Raw genomic sequence first — 20,368 nt, 5'->3', positions numbered from 1 at the left:
TGTCAGCACAGAGCCTGATGTGGGGCTTGAACCCATGAACCATGAGATCATGACCTGAGCTGAAGTCTGATACCTAACTGACTGAGCCACCTGGCACCCAGAACATACATATTTTAACATAGAAACTGTGGTCCCTGGTCTGAGAGTTTATCTATAATTCATCATTATTTTATATTAAGAAAGATATTTTATCTCTCATGTGTACTAATCTTTAAACACTTCAAATTCAGAGAACACTTCACATTTGCATTTCAGACCATTCCAGCACAGTGCCTAGCACATAGGCATCCCAATATTGAATGTTTAGAACTACATTGCTGAGGGTGTTTGTGCATGAATGCCATTTCTATGCATATGTTTTAAAAACAGATGTGTAGAGCTGTTCTTACCTTAAAATTCTTCTGATAGGATTTATATTGAAATGCACGTTTTTGAAGATCATCTAGAACCAACTGCAGATCGTGCAACATGAGCTTTATTTTGTCTTGGTCAGCGGTAATATCTAAGATCTGTGGATCCTGTAAAATTAAGATAATTTTTGATTAGTCATTCCTACTTTTTCATATGGACCATTAAGTGAATTCATAAACACTTCCAAAAATATTTTTTCTAATTCTTTTCACTCTGATTTTTAGAAAATGTTAAAGTGGCTGTTTTTCTTGCATTTAAAAACAATATATGTACATCGTGAAAAGTATAAAAATGTATAAAGAAGTGTTATGGGGACACCATTGTTTTTCAATAGGACCTAATATATTTTCCCTCTTCTACTTTCATTTCCTACACTTCAACAAGACTTCAGGTAAGGAGAGATGCATGCAATAGGAGAAAGAAGGAAGAGGACATGATCTAAGGGATATTTTCTTTTTACAATAACAGAAATAGAAAGCCTTTGATTTCTGAGAGGTAGGAAGAGAGAAGATAAAGAATAAGTGGTCAGACGTAAGTTTTCTGCCTGACCTGTTGGTGTTGAAACTCTGTCCAGTGAATGGGAATGAAAAGGTTCAGATGCAAAGAAGAAGCACCTAACTAGGTTTGGGAGAATCTGAGAAATTGGGAGAATCTGAGAACTATTATAGCCATAGTTTTGGAGGCTAATTTCTGATTCAGTATGGTACTGCACTCAAAAGGGCAACATGTTCTAGAAACAGCTAAGGGAAGTGTCCAGGCAGACGGGCCTTGTGTTGACACTCTGGTGCCTCCTAGCTTGGTATGGCATGTAGTGGATCATGAAGTTCTCATGTGCTTGAATCTAGTGATGGGAACTGCTACAAGGACTGGTGGACCAGAAGCAGTCTGAGGTCAGGATAAGAAGGTGATAGATCACTTGAGACTGTAGACTATAGTAGAAATGATGGACTACAGCAGCAGTGGTCAACATGGTACCTAAAGAACCAAGAAAGACCCTTAGCTAACAGCTCCCTGGGACAACCAGGCCCAGCCCAGCCAAACTGCACTGGAAGTCCTGTGGTCCAAAAGTAGGAAGAGGACTGGATGCCCCTTCCCTCCATCCACCAGGAGGAAATTCAGACTCCCACTTCTGGAGCAAGAGGTGGGAGACGCTGATAGCAGGGGTGAAGAAATGTCTGAGAGGTATTGTGAATTGAATTAAAATCTATCAAAAAGAGACCAAGCTAGAATGAAATGGACATTTCAAACTGAAATAAACTGAGTTATCATCAACTGTCACATTAGGTTTTTTTCTCCAACTCCCTCCATCAGCAGGAGTAGAGGTCTTGACAGCAAGATGGTATCATTCATGAAAATAATAAAGTTGTAGTTCTTTGCTCAAGAGTGATAATGAATTCATTCCAAACCCTCTATGAAAGAAGCACTTGCTGAGAGAACCTCTGCTGTCACTTGTGTGTGTGTGTGCATCATGCATGATCACACAGGAAGCACTTGCTGGCACTTGCTCTCTCTAGCAATCCACATGCATTTATATAGTTAACAGCAGACTATCAACCATTGGAAGTAGAATGTCTAAGCTTGAATCCTGGTTCCTCCCTCTGTTATTTGTGTGACCCTGGGTAAGTTACTTAACCTGTCCCTGTTTTCTTCTCTATAAAAGGTAAATGATAAAACCTTATAAGTGCTCTGAGCATTAAATGAGTAAAACATGGAAACATATATAAGAATGTTCCAAGAGGCATTATTCATTATTGTCAAAAACTGTGAACAATCCCAATTTCCATCAACCATGGAATAATTGAATTGTGGCATAGAACGAAATACTATTTATTTTTTTTAATTTTTTTAATGTTTATTTATTTTTGAGAGAGACACAGAGCATGAGTGGGGGAGGAGCAGAGAGAGAGGGAGGCACAGAATCCGAAGCAGGCTCCAGGCTCCAAGCCGTCAGCACAGAGCCTGACGCGGGGCTTGAACCCACAAACCGTGAGATCATGACCTGAGCCGAAGTTGGACGCTTAACCGACTGAGCCACCCAGGCACCCCTCACAGATTATTATTTTTTTTAATCCTGCTTTAGTTTACCTGTGCGTGTAGCTTTACTTCATTCACTTCATTGGTTAGGTCTTCAAGATCTCTACCCAAATGCAGAGAAAACTGCTTAATGCTTGTTTCTCTGTCACCCACAGATTTATCAATGGCATTCCGAACTGCAACAATGGATGGCTTCATAGTAGCGAAAACAGCAAAGTCTTCAGGAGGTGTGGGAACCTGATACTGTTCAATGAGCTTGTACATTTGAATCACTACATTCCCTTCATCTTCAAGGCTCTCGATCTAAATAAACAGAAACACTAGTTGCTTATTAAATATATCAGAGTCCTATATTCCTTTTCAGCTTTATCTAATAGGAGATAGCCACTGTGCACTATGAACATCACACATTCATAGCCAGCACCTGAGGCATATGCTTAACATTATGATCAAACTGGCTGAACCCTGCTGAGTGATAAATACAGTGATTGCTACAATACAGGTAATCAGGCCCAGGAGGTAGGTTGTTCAGAGCTGAGCACAGTTAGTATTACTCTTATAAATGTTTATATTCTCTCTCTCTCTCTCTCTCTCTCTCTCTCTCTTTTTTCTTGCCAAGCATTAAACAGTAAACAGTGCCAATATTTAGTTTTCAGAGACAGCATGTACCATCAGGGTGCTTAGTTGTAACATTTGAGCTTCCAGACATGTGTGCTGAGCAGGGATTGTCCAGAGCAGCTCCTGAGGCATGCACAGGTCATGGTTCTGACCGCGTGTTCCCCACGATCCTTTAATAAATACTTTTACTACCTTCAACTGACTATTAAACATCTTCGCTTTGATGTCCCACCTTCAGTGGACAGTGACTTTCCTAAGTTTGTGGGAAGGGACTCTCCGGTTTTGGGGGAAGCCTTCTCTTTTCCACTCTGCCACATGGTTATACAGGGAGCAGCCATGTTTGGACAACTTGACCCAACCTCCTGGCCACAAGCTGAACCAAGCAGCACAAAACTGGGACTTTATGAACTGGGCTGAGTCTGCCCTCTCTCTGAACATGGGAAGAATTAGACGGTAGGTGTTGGCAGAGGCCATTTGTTTCCATGTAGAAACAAAGCATGTCGTTGACATGAGAAGAGAACTGCAGAGAGGCTTTTAGAGAAATGGTTCCCAACCGTTAGCTTGAGATTCACAATCACCTTGCTCAACAGATTGCTGAGCCCTTCCCCTGAGCTTCTGATTCAGAAGATCTAGGGTGGAGCCTGAGAATATACATTTCTGAGTTTCCTGCTGATACTAATGCTGCTGATCTGGGCCCACCCCTCCAGAACCAGCATTCTAGAGAGGAGCAGAGATGAGAGACAGAAAGAGAAAGGCCTTTCTGGTTTATTTATACTTCTCTAGTTCTAAGTTCCTATCCTCTTTTAAGGCTAGGCTCTATGCATGCCTTTGGATTCCAGAGGATAACCCTGCAAACTTAGAATAAATGTTCTCATCTTTCCAAGCTAACTATGTGAGTTTTTGTTACTTACAACCCAAAGTTGAACGTCTTAATAACATCTTAAACAAGTAATAAATAGAACTAAGTTTCTGTACACCAAGATCTGTTCATCTTCCTATGTTTCCTATACTTGGCATAAACATATGTCCATGTTTCTCTGAGAGCGTCTTGGTTTACACTTAATATCCTGGCAGAATGATTAATAGTGCCTCATTCACTCTCAAAATTGGCCTGGTCAGACAGTGATTATGTGGCCTACCACACTCATACTGGTTAATGATACCTGTTCCCTGCAGAAAGATATCCAAGAGTAGTCATAGACTTCTCTTGCTGTCCCCACGTTCAGTTGCCCACTTAGTCCTTTCAATTCTACTAAGTAAATTTACTAGAATCCATTCCTTCTCTCCTATCCTTGAAAAATATAGCTTCAGCTACAATTTATCAGCTTTCTCTACCAAGCACCCTTTCTCCATCGTGTACCAATTGCCACATCCTGCTCTTGTCATGCTGCCTCAGGTCTTTGCACACAGTTTCCCTCTCCTTGGAATCCTACCTGAGTAGATGTATTCTAGGACATAGCTTGAATATGCCATCTTCCACAAAGCCTTCTGTGATTCATAGCCAAGAATGACCACAACTCCTTCCAGTCCTACAACAGTATCCTGTACCTATACATATTATATAATAATTATCTGCTTTCATTATAGACTCTGAGCTCCTTGAAGGCAGGTTTACTCATTGTTGCAACCCCTGTCCTCTGTAAGTGGGTGTTCACTACACTTTCTGAGTTCCAAAAAAAAGCTGTTCATGTATGGAGAACGTCTCCCTAAGGGAAACTGCCTCCCCAACACAACACCCAGAAATGCACACACAACTTGGTGGGGATGGACATAGTCTGGGTTTTCTGCATGGCGCATCAAGTCTCCTGTTCAGGAACAACAGAGTGAGAGCAATTTACCCTCTGCAATGTGATCCTAACTTCCTGTCATAGTTCATATAACAGGATGGAGGTGGGAAGCTGAATGCATTTAATAGACATTGAAAATTAATATTGGGGGGAGAGAGAGAGAGAGATTCTCTCTCTCTCGGTGGCTGGCTAGACTTGCAGTGCGTAACTTGGGAGCTGCTGTCAGCCATGTTTGCTGCTGTGGGATGAAGAAGCAGAAGCAGCAAGTCTGTAGAGAAAGAGAAGCAGATCAGATCTTTAGAGAGATGCAGAAAGAAAGGCTGGAGAGAAAGAACTACCTGGATTTCCTACAGTCTTCTCATTACAGGTTCTGGTAAATTCCTAAGCCTACTTACCTTTTTGATGAAGGGGTAGGGTTCCATACTACTGAATCCTTAAATAGGGCCCCCTTGGCCTAAACTAGCTCATTGAGGTTTAGTTATTTGTCCAAAGCACCTTAATGACTACAAATTGACTACAAATTGGCATCTCTAGACTCCTGAGATAATATATTTGTACATCTGAGGGAAAGCCACAATACCTGCCCTTTTGTGAAGATGAGCTTCTTTAAATGAGAAACAAAATTGTTACATTTAAATTAGTGAATCACTGGGTTATACACCTGAAACTAATATAACATTGTGCATCAACTATACTTCAATATAAAAATAAATTCGAAAATGTCAAAAATGGTTACATTTATGGGACCATGAAACAGCCTTTACTGTTAAGAATATGTAACAGACTATCTAGTGGTTAATGACTTATCTTACTCAGTGCACATTTTTTATTTGTAACATATCTTCAATTTCCAGATAGTTAAGAAAATAATTTACCTCTATTTCAAATGTCAATTGATATGAATGAAAGCTTATGAAAAATGACAACTGAAATTAAATGCTAGGTTGCCTGTCACAGGGAAGATCCTGTGAGGAGGAAACCAAATTTCTAGAGAGAAAGAAATAAGAGAGACAAAGGTCTAAGTGTGTGTGAGAGAGAGAGAGAGAAAGAGAGAGAAAGAGCCAGTGAGCTGATCAACAAAAGAGAGAGAGAGAGAGAGTGTGTGTGTGTGTGTGTGTGTGTGTGAGAGAGAGAGAGAGAGAGAGAGAGAGAGAGAGAGAGATATGACCCTATCACCGGCACCACTTGAGTCCCATATCTACCCTTCTCTCCCAACTTCTACCTCCCTATGTAAGCTAGTTTGAATTGGGTTTTATTCCTAATGGTGAGGTTCTTGACTATCATGCAGATATGGGTTAAGGGTCAAGACTTCCATTATGACCAATATATAGATTACAATTCCATGATCATTGATCACAAAGAAGAATTGCAATAAACCATGATTGAGAGCACTGACTTTGCAGTCAGAGACCCAGAGCTGGGTAGACCCAGCTCTACCATGTAACAAGCTTTGTGATCTTGGACAATATAACCATTTTTAGTGTCTGTTTCCTCATCTATGGAATGAGAATAAAAATTATCTACACTTCTTAAGTTTTTGTGAGGATTAAAAATGTAATATATATTTAAAAAATTAGTGCAATTCTTGACTAGTGGTGAGAGTTTGATCAGTGTTAGCTGCCATTATTGCTGTGATGTAGGGTATTCAATTATATTGTCTGAAAGTGTTCTAATAATTTGATAGCTGTTTGTTGACCTTCAGTCCCTCAATTTTTATTTGTTTTCCTTACCTACCACAAAGTCTGGAATGTTGAGTCATATAAAAATCAACCTACCCTTTCCTGAATTTCATCAAGAAATACTAAGCTGTTAACATATTCTATGGTGGTAGTTGGAACAAATTCAAGTTTATACTCTGCATCTTGTGCCTCAGAGATAATGGCATCCACTTTTTTCTTGCTTTGACGAGGAAGCATATAATTTAGCACCTAGGAAAGAAAAAGAAAATGTAAATCATAACTATTTAAATATTGCCACTTTTATAAATATTTTAAATAAATTCTAATTAAATTAGCAGATATTGGCTCTGTCTTCTGTCATTTATACTAGGGGTCAGCAGAGGCTTTCTGTAAGGATCAGACAGTAAATATTTTAGATTTGTACGACATACCATCTCTGTTACAATTACTCAACTCTGCCCTTGTAGTGAGAAAGCAACCATAGATAATACAAAAGCAAACTGTCATGGTTGTATGTACAAAACAGATGGTGGACTGGATTTACCCTGTGGGGTATGGTTTACCATTGTCTCACTGGAGGTATTTGAGAATATTATAGGTATACCCTGGCTCCAAAGGAAGGCATCAAAATTATTTCAGGATCAATACAAATTTCCTCACCTCTACAATTCACCAAAATATAATCAGATCTTTAGGGACAGTTTCAGAGCAGGAAATGATGTCCTAAACTTGACCTCAACCAGCATTCCCATGGGTACACTGAGCTGTTATAGTAATATCTCTTCTGCAGGAAGTGTTGAAATGCTCCAACAAAGAAAAACAGAATGGGGAATAAGAGGCTACTCTGAGGCCTGTAAGTGCCCTTCCTTCCCTCATCTGAAAGCCTACTATGTTTGGGACAGAGAGAATATGAGACTTTTCTTAGATATTAAGGATGCTCAGTAGGTTATGTTAATTTTAAACATTTGCAATAATACAAAATAAAGATAGGCTATTTGTGGTGGAAAATTTTTAAAATAATTATACAGACTACAATTAAAGTGTTTCCTAGTTCATAATTACCTCCAAGCATCGCAAAGGTGATGGGATTAGTTTTTCTTTTAGCAGCTTTGTATCAATGAGCAGCAATCCTACATTTCTGGTGGGTCTTAGAGCTATTGCGTCCTTGTGCTGTCTGTGGTATTTTTCCAGTTGTTCTCCAAAAAACTTAACATCTACATGAAATTATAATACAAGGCATAAAATATATCATATCAAATTTTAAGGGGTTATTATGAATATGGTAAAAATCATTGCATTAATAAATTTACATACATATTTATAATGCTATTTTCCTAATGCAGAATTCCACGTATAACTTCAAAATGTTAATTCATAATGCTTTATATCTTATCTTATACTAAAAAAACTAATAGTCTGGCACAAAAACAGACACACAGACCAATGGAATAGAATAGAAACCCCAGAACTAGACCCACAAACGTATGGCCAACTCATCTTTGACAAAGCAGGAAAGAACATCCAATGGAAAAAAGACAGCCTCTTTAACAAATGGTGCTGGGACAACTGGACAGCAACATGCAGAAGGTTGAAACTAGACCACTTTCTCACACCATTTACAAAAATAAACTCAAAATGGATAAAGGACCTAAATGTGAGACAGGAAACCATCAAAACCTTAGAGGAGAAAGCAGGAAAAGACCTCTCTGACCTCAGCCGTAGCAATCTCTTACTCGACACATCCCCAAAGGCAAGGGAATTAAAAGCAAAAGTGAATTACTGGGACCTTATGAAGATCAAAAGCTTCTGCACAGCAAAGGAAACAACCAACAAAACTAAAAGGCAACCAACGGAATGGGAAAAGATATTTGCAAATGACATATCGGACAAAGGGCTAGTATCCAAAATCTATAAAGAGTTCACCAAACTCCACACCCGAAAAACAAATAACCCAGTGAAGAAATGGGCAGAAAACATGAATAGACACTTCTCTAAGGAAGACATCCAGATGGCCAACAGGCACATGAAAAGATGTTCAGCATCGCTCCTTATCAGGGAAATACAAATCAAAACCACACTCAGATATCACTTCACGCCAGTCAGAGTGGCCAAAATGAACAAATCAGGAGACTATAGATGCTGGAGAGGATGTGGAGAAACAGGAACCCTCTTGCACTGTTGGTGGGAATGCAAATTGGTGCAGCCACTCTGGAAAGCAGTGTGGAGGTTCCTCAGAAAATTAAAAATAGACCTACCCTATGACCCAGCAATAGCACTGCTAGGAATTTATCCAAGGGATACAGGAGTACTGATGCATAGGGGCACTTGTACCCCAATGTTCATAGCAGCACTCTCAACAATAGCCAAATTATGGAAAGAGCCTAAATGTCCATCAACTGATGAATGGATAAAGAAATTGTGGTTTATATACACAATGGAGTACTACGTGGCAATGAGAAAAAATGAAATATGGCCTTTTGTAGCAACGTGGATGGAACTGGAGAGTGTGATGCTAAGTGAAATAAGCCATACAGAGAAAGACAGATACCATATGGTTTCACTCTTATGTGGATCCTGAGAAACTTAACAGGAACCCATGGGGGAGGGGAAGGAAAAAAAAAAAAAAGAGGTTAGAGTGGGAGAGAGCCAAAGCATAAGAGACTGTTAAAAACTGAGAACAAACTGAGGGTTGATGGGGGGTGGGAGGGAGGGGAGGGTGGGTGATGGGTATTGAGGAGGGCACCTTTTGGGATGAGCACTGGGTGTTGTATGGAAACCAATTTGTCAATAAATTTCATATATATATAAAAAAATAAAAAAAATAAATCATCATCTTAGGGTAAAAAATAAGTAAATAAATAAATAATACAGAAAGCTAAAATAAAATATTTTTTTATTCTTTGAAAAAAAAACTAATAGTCAATAATGTAAATATGTTTTATGGCTCCTATTAAGAGATGGAAGATAAAAATAATTTGTAACTGCATTAGAGGGTCTAGTCTGGAATGGACTGGATTTTTGAGTCAAGTTGGTTTGAAGTTGGGCTTACTGGAAGGGTTCCACATGGCACCTCCACGTAAACTATTTTGAGGACATTTACAACAAAAGTTTAAAATACAAGAGATTGAGCATAGCTGAAGTTATCTCCATTCCTCTTCCCAACACCTGTCTGCCAACCCTGTTCGTACATCATGGTTGAGGCGTTTGTTGGTGTGAATCTGCCATACGCCACAGCTGCAGTTTGATAATCTTCCCATTTTCATTTTCTCCCTTCTCCAATCTATCTAGAACCACTGGAGGCCTGATTACCTTTGAATACAATTGTATCATACTGTTGGTCAAAAACAGCTCCTTCTAATACATATGCAATACTAAACTACTTTGCTTGTCTTTAAAAATCCTGTATGCTCTGAGCCTGTAAAAAATTAGCTAACTTTATATCCAAGTGCTTCTTCCACCTGAGTCAGAATGATTTCCTTACTATTCCCTGTTCTCTGTATATAACCCTTTTCCAAAAAGAAAAGGGTGTTGATTCTTGTCTTTACTCATGTCAACTCCTCTCCTGAATATAAGGGGAAGTTTGACATAGCATAAAGAACATGCAGTGTTAGAAAACCTAAACTCAAGTCTTTAACCCATATTTGGCTTTGTGTAAGTCACTTAATCTTTCTGAGCTTTAGCTTCCTTATAACACAAAAAGGGTCAACAATTATCTATCCTACTCATTTCAGAAGGTTTAGATGTGTGTATTTTTGAGAACTGACAAAATGAGATATCAAGTAATCTGAGAAGCCCTCTGGTAAGGAAACCTGTATGATGTTGCTTGGTCTAGTATTTTCCAAACTTATTTGAACACAGAGTCTTTTTTCATGGTATCATGTAATTATCGTTCAGAATAGTGATCCAAGCATTAGAAACAGAGTAGACTAGAACTGATTCAGGTGGAAAAGGAGAGATAACTCCTAAAATCCTAAGACGTTTAAAAAATGAAGAAACCCTATGAGTGTTGTTAGACTCTTTGGAGAGTCAACACCAGAATAATGGGAACACCAGAAGAAAAGAGGAGGTAGAGAGGTTATTTAAAGAAATAATGGCTGCGAACTTCCCAAACCTGGAGTAAGAACTAGACATACAAATCCATGAAGTTAATAGATTACCTTACTATCTCAATACAAAAAGACCATCTCCAAGACATATTATTACAAAACTTTCAAAAGTCAATGATAAAGAATCTTAAAGGCAGCCAGGGAAAAAAAGAAAGTAACCTACAAAGGAACTACTAGATTCATTAGACTATGAGCAGATTTCTCAGCAGAAACTCTACAGGCTGGGAGAGAATAGAATTATGTATTCAAGTATTTGAAAGACAAAAATTGCCAGCCAAGAATACTCTATCTAGCAAAGTTACCCTTCAGATATAAAGAAGAAATAAAGATCTAAGACAAATAAAAGTGAATGGAATTCATCACTTCTAGACCTCCCTTACAAGAAATGTTGAAAGGAGCTTTTGTCTACCTGAAATGAAAAAATACACGAAACTTTGAGTAAGGTGATAAATAGAATCAGAAAACTGTAACTCTATTTTAGAATAGGGTGTTAAACAATTATAGTATAAAGGTTAGAGGAAAAAAGCATTAAAAATAACTATAGCTACTATAATTTGGCAACAAACTCACAGAACATAAAGAGATAATTGTTGCAACATAAATATACAAGGGGAGGAGGAAAATAAAAGAACCTGTATAGGCAAATGAAGATAAATTACTACTAACAGAAAAAGGACTATTTTATCTATGAGACATTTTATACAATACCTCACAGTAGCCACAAAACAAAAATCTAAAGCAAAGAAAGACACACACACACACACACACACACACACACACACACACGGGAGAAACAGACCAATTCATCATAGAAAACCACCAAACTAAAAAGGTAAACAGAAAATACGAAGAAAAAAAGAGAGAGAGAAAGAGATACAAAACAACGAAAAAACAAAAATAAAATGGCAGTAGTAAGTCCTCATATATCAATGATCACCCTAAATGTAAATGGATTGAACTCACCAATAAAAAGGCACAGAGTGGGTGGCTGGATTGAAAAATAAGACCCTACTATATGCTGCTTTCAGGAGACTCATCTCAGCTGCGAAAAACATAGACTCAAAGTGAAGAGGTGGAAGATGATACTCTAAGCAAGCAGTAACCAAAAGAAAGTGGATGTAGCCATACTGATATCAGACAAAATAGACTTGAAGCCAAAAATCGTAAGAGACAAAGACCATTATGTAACGATAAAGGGGCCAATAGATCAAGAAGATATAACAATCATAAACATATATGCTCCCAACATCCAAGCACTGAAATGTATTAAGCAAACACTATCAGCTCTTAAGAGAGAAATCAACAAGAATACAATAATAGTAGAGGACTTTAATACCCTACTATCATCAATGAATAGGTCATGCAGACAGAAAACCAACAAAGAAATGGAATTGAATCACATTTTAGAACAAATGGACTTAACGGACATACATAGAACATTCCATCCAACAGCAAAATATACATTCTTCTCAAGTGCACATGCCACATTCTCCAAGATAAATTAAATCTATCTTAGTAAATTTAAGATAATCTTAGTAAATTTATCAAATCATACCAACTATGAGGATGTGGTAAAAAGTAATTCTACAGAAAATAAGCCAGAAATGAATAAACTTGTCTTTTATCAGGCCAACTTTTTTTGGTCATCATTTCTGTCACTACACACCAATAAACAGAAACTAGACTACTATAAACCTCGATATCCCTCTCAAAAATAATTAGTAAGGACAAATGGAAAACTTACCAGGTTCTTGAAGTTTAAGAGCTTGTAAATCAAGACTTTCATTTTCCTTGAAGAATATATGGAACTTTTCAAACGTAGCTGCATATAATCGGGCAGATTCAAATGCTGCTTGTATGGTTTCCTAAATGTTATAAATAAACAGACAAATAAAATTATTTTTTTTTCCTGAGCAGAATTCAACTCAATATAACTAAAATAAACACAAATGCCTTCTCTGTGTCCAACAATATGCTTTGACCTAGGGATACATAAGTGAGGGAAGATACCATCCTTGATGTCAAAGAGCAGTTAATGGATTCTCTTATGAAGTAAAAGAAAAAACACATCTTAAAATCTGACTTTTGAAAACTGTTCTTTATGATTAAAATGAAGCATACTTACAATTTTTTAAATCTGAAACAACTCCTCAACCCTTGTCTTTTTAAAAAAATTTTTTTTAACGTTTATTTATTTTTGAGACAGAGAGAGACAGAGCATGAACGGGGGAGGGTCAGAGAGAGGGAGACACAGAATCCGAAACAGGCTCCAGGCTCTGAGCTGTCAGCACAGAGCCCGACGCGGGGCATGAACTCATGGACTGCGAGATCATGACCTGAGCCGACGTCGGCCACTTAACCGACTGAGCCACCCAGGCACCCCTCAACCCTTGTCTTTTAAGGGTTTTACATTTTTTAAATGACCTTTACATTTTGAAGAGTATCTCGTGTGTGTGTGTATGTGTGTGTGTTATATCTTATAATGCATAATTTCAGTTATACATTCTTGGTAATAATACCACAGAAATGATATATGTTCTCAGTGCATCACAGAAGAAGGCACATAACATCAGTTTGTCCCCGAGATGTTAACATGTTAGTTAAGGTGGCGTCTGTCAGGCTTCATCACTGCAAACTTACTATTTTCTCCCTGAAATCAATAAATACCTTATATACAGACAAAATACTGTTTTGAGACAAAATACTGTTTCTCATTGAACTTTTACATACTCATTTTAGTATGAATTGGAGATTCCTTACTGTTTCTATGATAGCAATCATGATTTTTCTTTATGTTTTCTTTCTACATTTATTAGTTGACATTCTGCTCTAAGGAAAAGCTTTCCCCTCTCATTCAATTCATTTCTTCATTCACAATATGGACTAATGTGTTTCCATTTTATTCAAGGATTTATGATACTTTTATTTTTTTAAAAGTATACTTATTTTATTTTGGGAGAGAGAGAGAGCAAAGACAGAGGGAGAGAGAATCCATAGCAAGCTCTGCACTGTCTGCACAGATCCCAACACAGGGCTCAGACCTACGAACTGTGGGATCATGACCTGAGCCAAAATTGTGAGTCAGACACTTAACTTACTGAGACACCCAGGTGCCCCACAAGGGTTTATGATACTTTTGTAATCAGTATTTATTTTAATGGCCAAATTGTCCCAGGGAGACCCTTCTATGGCCTTGATACTTGAAAAACTATCTTGAATAGATAAAAATTATTGATTCACACTTTCTTCCCTTGAGTTTCATTAAGAAATGCTGTTTTATTATTGTCTTGCTTTATACACTGTTTCTGAGAAGTCTGATGCTGGTCTAATTCTCTTACTTTGTAAGTTCTTTGACCTTTGTGTGTTGAGCTTTAAAAGCTAATAGTTTTAAGAGGATATATGACAGAACTGATTGCTCTGGGTCAATTTTCCAAGGTACTCTACAGGCCCTTTCAATACAGATTCAGGTTTTCTTTTCTTGGACTACAGTTATAAATGTTTGCTCTACCCTATGTTTTCTTGTCCTCTTTGGAGACTCCAATTAAATGTATATTATTTCTTCTTTGCCTGTTCTATTCCAATTATTTTCTCTCTGACCCTTCTACTTGTATCTCTAGCTTATTTTCATTCCCTTGTTTTTCTGTCTTTCCTCCATTCTCATTTTTCTTATTCTTCTAATTATTAAATTTTCATTTGAGTTTATCCTCCCTTGGTCACCATGTAATTTAGGCTTCATTTCTGAGATGATTTTGTCTTTTTATTTCCCATTTCTGATTTTGAATTTTTTATTAAATGTGATTGTACACATAATTCAAATGCTTGTTTGAGGATATCTACTTTAGTTGGTAGCATAGCTTTTGTTTCATGGTTTTTTGGGAAGGAAAGGAAGGAGCATTCATGAGATCTTTTAATCTTCTCTTTCTGTTTTCTTCTTGTAGCAGTTTTACATGAATTTAATATATCTTCATTTCTTCAGGTTGTGGATTTGAAGTGATTTATAGGATTTATAATTCAAGGGTATTCTATTCTGTCAGTGTAGCAATGTACAGATTTTTAAATTTTTTGGTGGTGGGGAAAAATTGGGTATACTTTGATTTTTTTGGTTCTCTTTTGTCTTGTAGGACCTTAAATTTTCACCAGTTGCTTCATTTCCCCTATGCCACCCAATGTTTAAATAACGCCTCTTCTTCCTTCTTAACCTTATTTTCTCCCCTGGGAGTGAAGCCACCTCAGATAATTTGTACTTCTAAATCCTTTCCTATAGTCAGTGCTCTGATATACCAGGGCTTTAAAAAGAAATACTTTACTATTTAGAAGTTAAGTAGCATTCAGTTTAAAGATAAGAAAGGAACTATATTTCTCAATTTCTTAAAAATTGAGACTATAATAAATTAGTTTTAGTAAAAGTAAATGTACCTTTATTTGAAGGATAATTGTGTGAAAATTCTTATCATCATCAAATACTGCTGATAGGTTTGGACCAAATCCACAAGTTTTTTCTTCAAGTTTGTTGTTAATGTAAGGTCTGGTAAAAGCGTCAAAATATGTATCAGGTACAAGATTAGGAACTGATAGCACAGTGTTTTGAAATTGATTAATTGCATCTGAAATACCAGCCTGTTAGAAAAACATAAACATAAATGTAAGCATATATGGTTATATTTATGAATAATATTGAATTTTCTGAAATGCTAAAATAAATAACTCATTCAACCATGCCAAATACTGTGTTGATTCTGAGTACATACAAATCATGTGAAGGACACGAGTCTTCTGGCCAAGAAGGGATCTAAGAACCCAGTGTCTCCACAGGAGCTTCTGAGTGAGGTCACAACCATAGGGAGCTCAGCAGTCTGCTTGTCCATGTAAATATCCTAAAATAACCTATCTGATAAATCACAGGATCATGGACTGCTGGAATTAGAAGCAACCTTAAAACTCATCTGCCTTCTCATCTTACAGATACATAAAACGAACCCTAGAGAGTTAAGCAGATTCCCTAAGGTCAAATAGCCATGAACTGTTAAGTCAAGACTGGAATCTAGAGATCCTGGTTACTAGTGCCATTGTGGTACAGTATACCAGGAAACACAGATCCTGATAGGTCTACTAATCTATACATATAGACAAATGTGGAAGGCAGAATTCCGTGATGGCGCCCAAGATTCCCTCCCTCTGGTGCACATGCACTGTATGATCCCTTCCTCTTGAGTATGGAGGGATGGAGGGCCTGTAGATACAATGGGATGCCACTCTCCACAACTGGGCTACATTATATAGAAACTTAAAGGAGGAGCACCCGGGTGGCTCAGTCAGTTAAGTGTCAAACTTCAGCTCAGGTCACGATCTCAGGGTTAATGGGTTCAGGCCCCACATTGAGGTCTGTGTTGGTGGTGTGGAGCCTGCTTGAGATTCTCTCTCTCTCCTCCCCCACTCTGCCCCTTCCCCGCACATGCTTGCTTGCTTTCTCTCTCAAAATAAATAGATACGCTTAAAAAAGAGAAAGTTAAAAGAATTTTGCAGATATAATTAAGGTCCCAAATCCATTGACTCTGAGTTAATCGAAAAGGTATATCCCGGGTATACCTGACTGAACCAGGTGAAAATCCTTAAAAGAGGGATTGGACCCTTCCCAAAGGAGATTTTCCAACTGATGTTGAAGAAGTAAACATCCATATTGTAAACTGCTTATAGGGTTGGCCACATGGTAAGGAATTGCAGGTGATTTCTAGGATCTAAGAGTAGTCCCCTGCTGACATCCCTCAAGAACACAGGAACTTCAGTCCTCTACCTGCATAGAGGCGAGCTGTTCGAACAACTTGAGGGAATTTAGAAGTAGACCCTTTTCTAGCCAAGCCTCTAAGGAGACCTCATCATAGCCAATACCTGCGTGGCAGCCTGGAGAGACTTTGAAGCAGAGGATGAGCCCAGACTTCCGACCCATAGAAAGTTGAGAAAACACAAGGCTGTTGTTTTAAGCTGCCACGTTTGTGGTAATTTGTTACACAGCAATAGATAACTAAAATAAACTTTTCACAGATGTGGCACACCTAAAAAGATTTCAAAAGTTGTCCTTACCATAGTCAATGCTAAATTTTGTATAGAATATGTTCTCTTGATGGTACACCCTACCAAGCCCCCAATCTGTCTCAAAGAAAACATGCTAAACTTTTAGATCTTTTTTATGTAGATGTAATGCTGTGCATAGAACAATACTTTCTCATTTTCTTCTAATCATTTTGGAAAAGTGACAACAGCAATCCTGCCAATCATTTGACAGTGAAACAGTTGCTTCATTTTCCAAAAAGTTATGTATGCATGGACGCTATCTGAAGAAACACACACCAGGAAGTCTTCCAAAGAAGGCTCGAAGAGTAATGATTGGACTGTCAAAATCAGTTCTGTGAGAAACATAGGGATGAGAGACTCATCTTCTTCCTGCTTTTCCACCACAGAGGCCCCCTGAAATGAGCACATTTGCAGTGTTAAAAAGATGTAAGAACCAAGGTGGAAGATTAAAACAAAAACAAAAACAAAAACAAAAACCTCTGTATTACAAGAGGCATGTAAACTGAAGCTTATACAATTAATTGATTTCATAATGTTGGCATGTCTTTCAGTGAATATTACCATAGAAATTAAAAAATTAAGGCAAACATTGAAAGACGATTCAACAGTGTAAAACTCTTCTCCTTATAAAAACATTATCAACAAAATGGAAAGGCAAACAAGCTGGAAAAATATGTCAGTAGTGAACACAGAATATAGAAAGTTGATAATATTTAAATAGAAATATACTTGATATACTCAATAGAAATGTATACTAACAATATAACCATTGATACATAAATATATATTAAAATAGAAATGTACTTAAATAGAAAAATGGCAAAGGGCATGATCTGACATTTTTTAAAAGGAATATACAAGTGATCAATCACTCTCCTCCTTGTTCTCGTACTCCTGATAGTTAACTCAGTAACAATATTTATTGAGCATTCACTGTGTGCCAGACAGTGCTAAGTATTCATGTACCCACACCAACCATATGAAGCAGGTATCATTATTACCCCCATGAGAAAAATAGGATCTGAAGAAGGTAATACATTTCATCTAGGACATACTGGCTATTAAGTGCCAGACCTATACTCTTATCCCTGCACTGGGGTGACAATTAAAGAAATATAACAATTAAAAGCAGTGATATACTACTTTACATCCATCATATTGACCAAAATGAAAATGAATGATAATATCTAGTGCGCCTGTGGCTCATTGTCAAACATTGCTGGGAAGGTTATAAATTAACACAAAACCTTCTGGCAAGTTAATCCATCAGTATCAAAAGGCTTAACAAGTAAGCGTATTTGTGACCCAACAATTCCACATCTAGGAGTTTCTTCTAAGGGGAAAAATCAGATGTGTGAAAAATGTATGGACAAGGATGTTCTCTGCAGTATTATTTGGAATACTGAGAAAGTGATCAACAATAGAAAATTATTTAGAAGATGTACAGTAGGTACATTTTTGTGTGAGAATATTATATGGAAAAGTACATACTGACTCAGGAGATTTTTCACAATATATTGCTAGGTAGAAAAAGCATGTGATAAGGCAGCAAGTAAAGTATGATACCCTTCTTCCCACTGGAAATAGTTATCTTTGGAAAGCAGAGGATGCTTTCCTTTGTATATTTCTGTGTTCTTCCCATTTTTTTCACTTAGCATATATTACTTTTATAATTAGAAAAATAAATGTTACTTTCAAAATACAAAGATATTTAGAAAAAGGAGGAATTGAGATTAGGGGAGGAGAGAAAGTAATAAAAAAAGAATATGCTACTAAAATTCAATGTTTGGAGGAAAGGGAAACTATGGCAAAGAACATCCAGCCTTGAAATTTCATAACTGGGTTTCCTGGGGTGGGGGGTTGGGGGGAGTTGACAAGTGCAGGTACGAAGACTGATGAAACTAGGTATGCATGTTTTGTTAAGTTTTAGGTATCTAGCATGGAGCTACTATCTGGGATGGAGCTGGGGGAAAGCTTATTGAGAAACGTGGATATTAGATGATATGATTTCTCTCTCAGCCACCAGAAGAGTTGTAGCACTTCATCTCAAACATCTCAAATTAATCTGTGTCTCTAAGATCAACATCCTAAGATAGAGGCTATCTACTCAAAGCACAAAGACTTGCTTCCATGATTTGCTTCTTCTCACCTCTAAACCATTGCTTACCTCTTTCATTTATACCACCTTCCCTGCTTCTGTCTGCCAGCTCATGCCCACAATGACCCCCAACCTGTAAGCTTTATTAAAGGGGGCAAGCATCCTCTCTATGATTTTCATCACTATATACCCAACACCCAGCATAGGGATTAGTACGTAGTAGGTACTTAAGAAATATTTGTCCAATGTACACCTGAATAGCTTATAGCAAATTTCTATGAGACAGACATCTGGCACAATGGATGCTTTCTCTTACTTGTTCATACGGTGATTTTCATTTTGCCATTTCAAGTGCATATGGTAAGCTCTTATTATCCTGTGAAATCTCCTAAGCATTCCTGCTACTTCCAGTACACAGAAAATAGCATAATATGCATAGTAAGCACTCCTCAATAAATGCTGACCTGTGAATTTTCTTAATTTTGTCTAAATATACCTTTTTATCAGTGATGTCAGGCTTCTCTTCAGTAATCCATTTCTGAATGACATCTGCTGAAGGTGTTCGTTTTAGCTTGTCAGTGAGATAATTCAAAAGAGAGTTAACAGAATTTACTGTTAGGATGTGCATTGTGTTCTCAATTAGATAGTCATTTAGACGGATAAAGCTTGAAAAGAAAAAAAATACAGCTTCAGTTTTCTATATTCACTACTATTTTTGAAAGTGACAGTAAACCAAATATTCACACTTAAAAATCATAATTTCTCTTTGAATTTCCATTTATGTTATAATAACAGAGACTTATTGTCCAGAAGAGTTCTTCTTGGACATTCTTCATTTTAAAACACAAATATATTCAAATATATAGCATTAATTTAGCTGAGTGTTCTAACTATTCAAAAGGATATTTAATGAGCAATACAGTTGGTATGGAAAACACACCTACCTCAGCTAGCCAAAAGGGCCATAAGATTTTTGAAAGATGCTTTAAACAAGAAATCAGAAAATATACAACATCTGTGGCATTCTAATGGTAAAATTGTGAAACTTTTGCTATTGAATAAATGTTGTTTGACAGCAACTGCAAACCCAGAGATGCAGATTTTTATTTTCTTACTTAGGCATTTAAAACAAATGTTCATTCTACTGAAGTGAAGCCCCAAGTGGCCTCTGTTACCTGTATTATGATGGTGGCCGCAGGGACTGCTTCATTTACTTCTGTTGTGACACAGACAGTGCTATCATGTTATTTCATATATAAACTAGTACACAGTTAAGGTTTATTAAATAGACAGCTGTCAAACTTGGACTAAGTGGGCACTGAATAACAATAACTGTTTTATAATGCCACACAAAATTTTTCAGATAATGTTTGGGGATTTTGTTTGCAAGTTATTTGTAAATGTTTTTAAATTTTTATTTATTTATTTTTGAGAGAGAGAGAGAGAGAGAGTGAGTCTAAGCAGGGGAGGGGCAGAGAGAGGGAGACACAGAATGTGAAGTAGGCTCCAGGCTCTGGGCTGTAAGCACAGAACTCGACACGGGGCTCAAACTCACAGACAGTGAGA

At 37.3% G+C, this 20,368-nt stretch overlaps 1 protein-coding gene across 1 annotated transcript in view; it reads right to left on the bottom strand.

The window, feature by feature from the left end:
• Nucleotides 1-20,368, bottom strand: part of DNAH6 (dynein axonemal heavy chain 6) — a 222,450-nt gene that overhangs the window by 162,158 nt on the left and 39,924 nt on the right. Inside the window, exons 9-16 of the mRNA XM_030310984.1 lie at nucleotides 19,299-19,467; nucleotides 16,981-17,097; nucleotides 15,052-15,252; nucleotides 12,380-12,500; nucleotides 7,592-7,743; nucleotides 6,626-6,778; nucleotides 2,497-2,748; nucleotides 390-518 (exon numbers count right to left, since the gene is read on the bottom strand). Coding sequence (XP_030166844.1) covers nucleotides 390-518; nucleotides 2,497-2,748; nucleotides 6,626-6,778; nucleotides 7,592-7,743; nucleotides 12,380-12,500; nucleotides 15,052-15,252; nucleotides 16,981-17,097; nucleotides 19,299-19,467 — 1,294 coding nt within the window. The remainder of the gene's footprint in view (nucleotides 1-389; nucleotides 519-2,496; nucleotides 2,749-6,625; nucleotides 6,779-7,591; nucleotides 7,744-12,379; nucleotides 12,501-15,051; nucleotides 15,253-16,980; nucleotides 17,098-19,298; nucleotides 19,468-20,368) is intronic.

The sequence above is a fragment of the Lynx canadensis genome, chromosome A3, assembly GCF_007474595.2.
Source record: "Lynx canadensis isolate LIC74 chromosome A3, mLynCan4.pri.v2, whole genome shotgun sequence".
Lineage (NCBI taxonomy): Eukaryota > Metazoa > Chordata > Mammalia > Carnivora > Felidae > Lynx > Lynx canadensis.
Note: the sequence above shows the minus strand (reverse complement) of the source record. Positions and strands in the feature narration are given on the sequence as shown.